Here is a 10,501-nt window from a genome sequence, read left to right on the forward strand (position 1 = left end):
ACGTGGAATAAATTAAACTTCCTGGCCTAGGGTTACAATTATTCTGATAGAAATTCAAACGGGTGAAGCAGTCTTCATCTATAATCGTACCTCTGAGTCCTGTATGATTTTCCTTTACAGGGAAAGGACCAAATGAGAGGAACAATCAAGTGCTTGAGGCTTCATACTTCAACGCTCAAATACTTGGGGGACTACATAAAATACACGGGCATGTGTATAAGGAAGCAAAGAAGATCAAGCCCTGAAAAGTTCACTCATTGAATGAGTCAAGTGCAGAGCAAAGTCACGAGCTAAGGCTAAAGAAAAACCTTACCATAGTTAGGGTAAAGGCTATGTACTGAAACGGGTTATAGATAAAAACCTCATGTTTATTTTTCTTTTTTAAATATGTTACAAGAAAAATAGTTACGAGAAAATTATAGATGTAATTCAAATACGTGTAAAGTGTTATTCAAAATTAGACAAAGTTCAAATAAAAACTTGTCAAAGTTATTTCAAAGAAACATGTGTATTCCTATTTTTTTATCGTTTGTTAACACCATTGTGAAGTTGAGACGTCTTCTTCATTAAGTGTCGAATATAAAAGGGCTCTCTTTTATAAAATTCATGATTAATGTAAATATTCATGAAGTTAATAGAAGCATTTTTGAAGAATAAAAATGCAAATTATTCTATAAGACCTTAGAAATAAAAGCAAGAATAAACTAAACGGAAGTTCAAGATAGTAACGAAAAAACTTCTTAATATTAAAAAGCTAAAGACTAAGTACAAACTTAGTCATAAACTGTGAATTGTTTATACAAATTGCCCCATGAAAGGTCCGGGGACTTGAATTTCCAAAACAAACCCTCAAATGAGACCAAAACCACAATTTCCCCAAAAAACAAAACAACACAAAGAAATTCAAATGACTTAAACCTATCATTAAGAAGATCTAGGAACTGAAGTAGGTGCATCAACAGCAGCGGGGTCAACTTGGTTTACAACAGCGGGCTCAACTAGGCTTGAAGGAGTTGGGATACCCGTATCAACTCAACATTCATGGAAGCTTTGGCCACGGGAGAAGGAAAATATTGAGTTTGCTGAGCCTTCTCAATAGTTTCATTGATTTTAGCTAACTCAGATTCCAAGTTAAAAGTCTCTTGGCTAGCTTCAACTAGGGTATCACGGCGGGAATTCAAAAATTCCTAACTCACTTCAATGGCAGATTTATCCTCAAGAATTTCATAATCCTTTTCCCAGTCAGCAATTTTATTCTTTAATTTCTCATTTTCAGCCAAGGTAGAAGTGCAAGAAGCTTGAAGAGAGGCATGGGAACTTTCCAAGATGCAAACCTTATCAGAAGGAGTTGTGCTTGAGTCAAATTCAGCACGAGCTCTCCAACATAAGCCTCTTTCTCACCCAAGAGAGCCTTCAACTCTCTAATCTCTTCACTTGCCTTGGACAACTGCTCGGAGAAAGAGGTTTCAAGACGAGCCTTTTCTTTATCCGCTTGACTTGAGGAAGCCTTTTCAACTGTCAACTCTGAAGTCAAGGCCCGTACCTGCTGCTCCAAGGTACTCTTACTTTATTCTAAGTACTCCACATCAATCTGAAGGTTTTCATACTGTTCCTTCTAATTCCATGTCTCTAATTGAGAATCACGCACTAATTGCTCAGAGAGGGCAACCCTTTTCATAATCTCCGTGCCGATAAGATTGGCCTATAAAAAAAAGGAAGGGAAATGAGAATCTCAAAGATAGAAAAATTTTAAAGCATAGCGAAGGAAAAAAGAGAAGGGGAATACCTTTAAATAAGCATGTACAATATCATTCATCAAAGTCAAGGAGCTATGGCTTTCTAGCTTGGCTCTTTCAATTGGTCCAATTAAGGGCTTTAGCCATACATCTGCTTGACCCGATTTCCTTAAGAGATTGCCCTCAGTGGGGACTTCAATGATCACTTGCCTCATAGCACCACTCCTACTTGAGGAGCCAACTTCAGCACGGTGAATGATTGGGGGAAGAATTGTTGAAGGGGGAACAGTAGAAGTAGGAACAGTAGAAGTAGTAAAGACAGTCTGGGAAGGAACGGAAACAGCCGAGATCGGCAAAGAAGGAGTCATAGACACGGGTGTAGAAAAAGAAGCTAGAGATGCTTCATCCAAAACTGGGCCTAAGCCTTCACCACCAAACCCGCTGATAAAAAGCCGCTCAAGAGAGTCATGAGCAACAGCAAGAGCAACATCATCGTCAGGAATCACTATCGAGGCCTCAACTGATTCGGTTAGGGGAATAGAACGGCGGGGGGATGCTTCCTCTTCATCATCAGAAATGATGCATCTTCGAGCCCGTGGCCTTGTTACCAAAGCGCCCCCGTCTTCCTCTTCTTCAGAATCATGTTTATCAACGGTTTTTCTCTTCGATGAAGAACTCAAGATTATTTTTTGGGCTCTTTCCAAAGAGATACGAGAAGCCATGACCGTCTCGGTAGTAACTCCTCAAATAGCAAATCCTGATAGAAAGAAGGATTGAAATTAGTTCAGAGAAATAAAAATATATGTAAGATAAAATAAAATAAAAGCTCTTACCATGAGTTTTTACTTTCCAACCAAATTGTTGGGAAAGGGTATTCCAAGATCTACCATCCATTGGAATAATCTTCAATAGTTTGTCTACCCCATCACGGAAATTGGGGACATCTTCCACAACTCCCATGGTTGCTGAAAAAGAAAAGAAAAATTAGAAGAAAAATCAACAAACTTGAAGAAAAAGGTACGAGAAAGCCAGAAGACTCACGTGCAAAATTTCACTTCACAGGGAAGGGAACGTCCTCATCACCCACTAAACCAACAGTGGGGGCAGCAACAAACCTGGCATACCAGCCACGGTCTTTGTCATCTTCAGGGCTCACCAAAACTCTTTTGCTCCTGGCTACTAGTGTAAAAACACCATTGCGAAAGAGTCTAGGAGAGTAAAGGTAGATCAGATGTGGGAAAGTAAAAGGCACACTAGATGTGTTGGTCAAATGCCTCAAATAGGCAACAACCCTCCATATTATTGGGCCAATTTGACCCAAGCAAACATCAAAGAAACGACAGAACTTAAGGATAACAGGGTCAATAGTTGGTTTAAATCCTAAAGTAAAAGGGTATGTATAAACAAAGGAAAATTCGATTAAGTAGGAAGTAATTCTTTGATTCGAATTGGGAATGATAATAGGAAAATCATGACTCCAATGGCAGTCTCTATGAACTATAGAAATCAAACCTTCAGTAATTTGAGTAGGATAGATATCAACACGATCTAAAGAAGATACTTGGTTTCTAAGAGACTCTCTATCATGATAAAAAGACAGTTCCGCGGGAACTATCTCTTCTACTAAAGGCTCACGAAGAGGTTCAAAAAGTTCTTTACCCCTAGAAGAAGATCTTTGTGAAAGAGAACCTCTAGTTCTAGAAGAAGGGCAAGAACTAGGTGAAGGAATAGAAGAACCGCGTGCAGATCCTAAACTACGGAGCCTACCTCCTCTTCTGCTCCTACTGGGGGCATTAGGGAAGGTATCAACAATGGGAACCCTTCTAGAGTTAGGTTTTGATGAAGACATGATGATACGATGAAGAAGCAAATAGAGATTTGTGAAAATTGGATGTTCAGAAAACGTTATGTGGTAAAGACAAAGAAGGAAGTTATATTTATATTGATAAGCAACCGCCAAAGGAAAATGTGCGATGATGGAAGGACCATAATAATGATAACTGACGCTTCGTGAATAGTGAAGCCGTGAAAAAGCCTTAAAAAGTACTGCAAAACTGCAGAACTAATGAAAAGGTAACACATGTGAAAAACATTAAATGGAAGTGACAATTGAAGCATCGATTCTGTCATAGCATTAATGGTGACAAAAATCCTCATTTTAATGAAATTTACTTCCCAAATATTCAATCGATGAATAAATGGCAAGTTGGGGGATTATCTGTATTAGAAAAAATTGAGTTTCATATTAAAGTGGTGTAAAGATGACATGTCATGACATATAGACTGGTCAAAGAGTTGCAACTGACAAAGAGGCACGAGTTGCAACAGATACGAGCAGAGGTAAAGGAAGAGGCACGAGCGGTTATCCAAAAGACTCAGCGCTCGTACTTTTTTAAGTCCAAGAATCAAGGGGAATGAATCTGACACTACATGGGAGTACAGATACAATATTTAATGAGCCTTAAATACTAAAAACGTTAGAGAATCTGTATTAAATATAATGATTATGTAACGTAGCATTTAATGTCTTTAATTGTCTATAATGGCCTTATTATGACAAAGGCAAAACGCATATCTCCAAAATAGCTATAAAAGGGAGAGAACAGATCAATTGTAGGGACACGAAATACTATCTGAATATACCGATTTACTTGATTTTCTTTTGATTATCTTATTGCTAGCCAAATTACTTTCTTTCATACATTCTTTTGATTATCAGTAACCCGAGTTCTTCTAAATTAAAACTTTGATCGAAATTCTATTTTTTGGTTAAACAATATGCTTAGTAAAAAATTTCAATAAAGCGGTGTTGAATGATACCACTTCGTTCAACGTATGTCCGCCCCTGCTTAAGATGAAGGAGTAAACGTTGTCGAACCTACACGCCCGGAAAGCTTTGAAAACGCAATTTCGTATCGGAAATGTTGAGTTATGAGTCATGAGGTAAAGTTCTTTTATATGTTAACGCTTTATCCTCATTATAAACTTATTAAACGTGAACTGAATTATGTGACTAAAAGAGTTCGAATATGGAATGATTAAAAACAGAAGAAAAAAAAGATTTTATCTTGGGGAAGAATTTTCTTTCACGGGTGAGATTCGAATTATGTGAAAATAGAGATATTGTTAATTTTAAAAATGAAACGTGAAAGGAGTTTAAAAATAAAAATTCCTGGCATATTTTGGTATGATTTATAACTTTTAGTAATAAAGTTGCCCTCAAAGGCTGATGAAGTTATGAGTTATTCGTTCGTTCAAACTCAATAATTTTGATTCAAACTTTTATATGTGTTTAAACTATTACGGAATTAAGTATAAATAATAAAATTTGAACCAGTAAATCAAATGGATTATGGATTAGAACCAGTTAATCAAATGGGTTCTGGATCGGTCTCTGATTATCATACGTATGTGAGCTGATTTACTTAAACTCTTCAATTATATGGTATGTACATGTCTTTGACTAGATTTGGATCTTAAATATATTAATATTAGTATGGCTTTCATATTAGTATATTAAAATAAGAAAATAATTTAAATAATGGCTAATTTTGTGCGAAATTTAAACTTTTACGAATAGATATCACAAAAAAATTACAAAATATAAATACCAAACGTTTTTTTCCTTTGAAAACGACAAAAAAGAGAGTAAAAATGAGTTTGAGCGGAGAAAGAAGTGCTCCTAACTTTTTGCTCATGTCAGTGTCTCGTCTCATTATTGACCCAATAAAGTTATGAGATTCACATGACTCAATCAAACAAAAGAAATAATGTCAAATCAAATCAAACTATGACAAACAAAGTGAAAGAGAATACAAATAATTAAAACAAGTTACTGAAAATAAGATATACTAGTACTTATTAGTGTGTGTTTAGACATAAAAATGGTAAAATTTCAACAAAAAGAAAAGTAAAATTTATTTTTAAGTGACCATGATATTTGAAATTTAGAATTGTGTTTGGACATTAATATAATTTTGGGCTATTTTTGAATTTTTGTGAGTGATTTGAAGTGAAAATTTTAAAAAATAGTTTTTTTTTTGGAGTTTTCAAATTTTTTCAAAATTTCGAAATTTATCTTCAAGTAAAAATAAATTTCATGGCCAAACACTGATTTTGAAAAAAAAAGTGAAAAATTTCCCAAAAAAAAAAGAATCTTTTTGTATGGCCAAACGGGCCGTTATTATACCGAATTAAATTATATTACTAGAAAAAAAAAAATCTTTACACTATCTGTATATTTAAGTTCAATCTAATTAATTAAAGGCGCTAAGTGAAAGAAAATGCAATGAATGAAATATACTCGTACTTATCTGCGTATGGAATGTGATTAGTTGGGTATCCTTGTTATGTTCAACAGGGAAACAGAGAATGTTTAAATTATTAGATATTTAAGTGAAATAAATAGTAACGTCAATTTTTTTTATAACCTCATAATGATTAAACTATTAAATATTTATTTTAATACTTAATAAACAGTGGAATGTATTCTCATTTGAACTTTGATGTTCTTTTGTTTAGTTATCTACCTAGTTTTTGGTGACTTCGTTATGATAATTTAATTAGATCATGGTGTCTATTTCAGACAACCAGTTCGGGTTCATGTCGGGGCGATCTACCACAGAAGCTATCCACCTTATTAGGAGGATGGTGGAACAGTACAGGGATAGAAAGAAGGATCTCCACATGGTGTTTATTGATCTGGAGAAAGCGTACGATAAAGTTCCTAGGGAGGTCTTATGGAGTTGCCTAGAGGATAAAGGGGTCTCGGTTGACTATATTAGGTTAATTAAAGACATGTATGCTGGAGCTAAGACTCGGGTTAGGACAGTAGGAGGCGACTCTGAACACTTTCCAGTTATTACGGGGTTGCACCAAGGGTCTGCGCTCAGCCCATTCCTATTTGCTCTGGTGATGGATGCACTGACTCATCATATTCAAGGGGAGGTGCCATGGTGCATGCTATTTGCTGATGACATTATTCTAATTGACGAGACACGAGGCGGCGTCAACGAGAGGCTAGAGATTTGGAGACATGCTCTTGAGTCTAAAGGTTTCAAGTTGAGCAGGACGAAGACGAAATACCTCGAGTGCAAATTTGGAGTTGAGCCGACGGAAGCGGGAGTTGAAGTGAGGCTTGACTCTCAAGTCATTCCCAAAAGGGGTAGTTTCAAGTACCTTGGATCGGTTATTCAGGGGATCGGGGAGATTGACGAGGATGTCACACACCGTATAGGGGTGGGGTGGATGAAGTGGAGGTTAGCGCCGGGAGTCTTGTGTGACAAGAAAGTGTCACCGTTACTAAAAGGTAAGTTTTATAGAGCAGTGGTTAGGCCTGCCATGTTATATTGAACTGAATGTTGGCCGGTAAAGAACTCACACATCCAGAAGATGAAAGCAGCAGAGATGAGGATGTTGAGGTGGATGTGCGGGCATACAAGGATGTATAAGATTAGGAATGAAGATATTCGAGAGAAGGTGGGCGTGGCCCCCATGGAGGACAAGATGCGGGAAGTAAGACCCAGATGGTTCGGGCACATTCAGAGGAGGAGCACTGATGCACCGGTGAGGAGGTGTGAGCGACTGGCTGTAGTGGGCACGCGAAGAGGTAGAGGGCGACCTAAGAAGTATTGGGGAGAGGTGATTAGACAGGACATGGCGTGACTTAGGATTACTGAGGACATGGCCCTTGACAGGGAATTATGGAGGTCGAGCATTAAGGTTGTAGGTTAGGGAAAGTTGTGAATATTTCTACAGCACAATAGAGTGAGACTAGCCAGTTAGGAGTTAGACTAAGAATGTCATTGGTCGTATATTGATGCAGAGCTTTACCTGCTAGTTTTACTATACCAGTCATCTATTTCGTATTTCGTATTTTGTATTTCATATCTCTTATATTGATGTTATTTTATTATGCATTTTTATGGTACTAATATATCGGCTCCTGTTGCTTTTTTGAGCCGAGGGTCTCCTGGAAACAGTCTCTCTACCCTTCGGGGTAGGGGTAAGGTCTGCGTACATATTACCCTCCCCAGACCCCACTTGTAAGATTATACTGAGTCGTTGTTGTTGTTGTTGTTGTTGGTGGTGTCCATTTTAACTTATACATAAATCTTTTCATTTCAAGACGGTCTAAATTGTTTGAAATTATTTTATTTGTATATAAATTCTATAAATTTTAAGAATTCAAATTCAAATGTGATAAGTTCTTTACTAAACTAAGTTTTTAATTATTATTTTAATATTTTCTACCATATTTAAACTTCATGCAAGTAGAATGCAACATAAAAATGTAATGGACCCAAATAACTGCTTAGCTAATCTCTTAAACTAAAAATAATCGGTAGGTATGTGTGTGTGGGGGGGTATATATAAGTAGTTCATATATTTATATAATTATGTATAATCTGTATATACCGGTTAAAGCAGGTCAGCAAGAAATTTGGCCAGCTATTTGTGTAACTGTAAAAGTATAAAACATTATCCAATTGTACGGCCCATTTTGAAACGAAAGGATGTAACTTATTTGCATGTGATATATGTCCTACAGTCACTCTTTTACTACCTACAGGGAGCAGAGTATGATAGCCAACTAATTTACTGTAATCCTACTTACCACAGTAACTATAATAATGACTATATATAGATAGCTCATATCACTTCACTGTATAACACAAACCATTCAGCGAAAAACGGCAACCATGAACAATATGCTCATAATGTTAATGGTGGCTGCATTTTTGTTTTGCAGCCACCAACAAGTGGCCACAGCGAGAGAAGTGGTTGTGGCCGAATTGGCCGTGGCCGATGACAGGAATGAGTTACAACTACTCTGGCCATGGGAAATTCCATGTTATCTGACATGGCCATTCCCGTGGCCACCGCCACCCCCATGGCCATGCCCTCCTCCACGTCCACGACCACGACCACGACCATGCCCTAGCCCTCCTCCACCACCACGACCGCGACCATGCCCTAGCCCTCCTCCACCACCACGACCACGACCATGCCCTAGCCCTCCTCCGCCACCACAGCCACGACCACGACCAAGCCCTCCACCACCATCCCCACCCCCTCCCGCCCCGAGTTCGAGCTGCTCAGCTAGTGATGAATCAAATATTTACAGGTGCATGTTCAACGAAACTAAAATTGATCCATGCTGCCCAACATTCAAGAGCATACTTGGTACTAGTTGCCCTTGCTATAAATATGCAGAGAATTTGGATAATCAAGTGTTAATTACTATTGAAGCTTATTGTGATGTTGATAGCCCTTGCAAGGGTGTTCAAGTAAGTTATAACCCCCTTCTATCATTTTTTTATATGTCGTTTAAGATTTTGACACACTTTTAATAGCACTAATCATGATGTGTATTTGACTAAATTATCCTTACTTTTTCCATAAGTGAGTGATAAATGATTGTACGTCTTCTTCAAACGTTAAGGGTGGAATTCACTCCAATAATTACAATATTTTTTCAAGTGAAATGCATGTCCAAGCATAATTTCAAATATCATTTTTAAAATTAATTCCAAGTATTACTTTTTTCAAAAAATTACACTTTTTAGTCCAAGCAGTTCATTGTTTTCTTTTTCTTTTTCAAATTGTTTCTATAATTGGTGAAGTAGTTCTTCATTTAATAATATATACAGTGCCTAATGCTGCATTATGTTAATTAATTTCAGGTGATTAAGCTGTCCAAGGAAGAGGAGAAGAAGAAGAAGTAAAAATAAAGTTTTAATGTTTAATTCCAGATCATTTATTAGTAGATGATTTGCTATTAATTATCCTTTATGTTGAAAGTCTCTAGGTTATGTTTTTGGTCTTCCTTGTTGTGTTTCAGAAATAATTTGCCATATATGTCAAAATCTTAGTACTAATAATAAGAATATTATAATATATAAAATCTCTCATCTAGTAGTATCCTTTCATCAAATCTTGTTTATTTTCGTCAACTGTTGATTTTTTCCTGATTCTATACAATGTTGATCTAATTATATTTGGAAAAATCATGATTTACAGTCAAACTTGGAATATATCTTACTATATTTTATCTTTTTGAATATTAATTCTTTTCTAGGTAATGGTTAACTATAAGCATCGACTAACTCTGTGCCCGCAGTCGTGGTAATACAGATTACGTAAGCGTTATCCGAAATGATTAGGCCTGAAGCGTCTGTAGGGCCTATAATCTTTTTTATTAAGAGGTTTATGATTTATTAAAAGCCTTGACATCCCTCTCTTTTCTTCACTCCAGTTTTGTACCAAAAAAACTTGCACAATTGAAATAAGATCATAACTTAGCTATCAAAGCCGGCTTTTGGGGCAGTTTTACGTGTTCAACTGAATATATTGCATTTGCCTCAAACTATGTTGGAGGGTCTCCTGGAAACAGCCTCTCTGCCTCTCGGGGTAGAGGTAAGGTCTGCGTACATATTACCCTTCCCAGACCCCACTTGTGGGATTACACTGGGTTGTTGTTGTTGTTGTGCCTCAAACTATGTTGCATATGAAATAATCTGAAAACATAAAAATAAAATAATAAGAACAAACTGAACATGTTGAACCCATTGATTCTAAATTCAGTTCGATTTAGCAGCAAAATCGCGACGATTCATGTTTGACTTTAAGCCAATTCTTCATGTATAGAATGAACAATAGTTTAGGGCAAAGATCACTTCTAGTTTGCGACCGAAATTTTATATATATATTTTTCAGTTATTATTTTGAGAGCAGCTATATAATATCATTTTTTCAATACTTTG

At 36.6% G+C, this 10,501-nt stretch overlaps 1 protein-coding gene across 1 annotated transcript; it reads left to right on the plus strand.

Annotated features, from left to right (window-relative positions):
• The first annotated feature begins 8,364 nt into the window (after positions 1-8,364).
• On the plus strand, positions 8,365-9,642 carry LOC107831843 (uncharacterized). Its single transcript, XM_016659638.2, has 2 exons — positions 8,365-9,025; positions 9,422-9,642. The coding sequence occupies exons 1-2, from the start codon at positions 8,438-8,440 to the stop codon at positions 9,461-9,463; spliced, it is 630 nt and encodes a 209-aa protein (XP_016515124.2). The 5' UTR covers positions 8,365-8,437; the 3' UTR covers positions 9,464-9,642.
• The last annotated feature ends 859 nt before the right edge of the window (positions 9,643-10,501 follow it).

The sequence above is a fragment of the Nicotiana tabacum genome, chromosome 18 (genome assembly GCF_000715075.1).
Source record: "Nicotiana tabacum cultivar K326 chromosome 18, ASM71507v2, whole genome shotgun sequence".
In the NCBI taxonomy this organism is placed as follows: Eukaryota; Viridiplantae; Streptophyta; class Magnoliopsida; order Solanales; family Solanaceae; genus Nicotiana; species Nicotiana tabacum.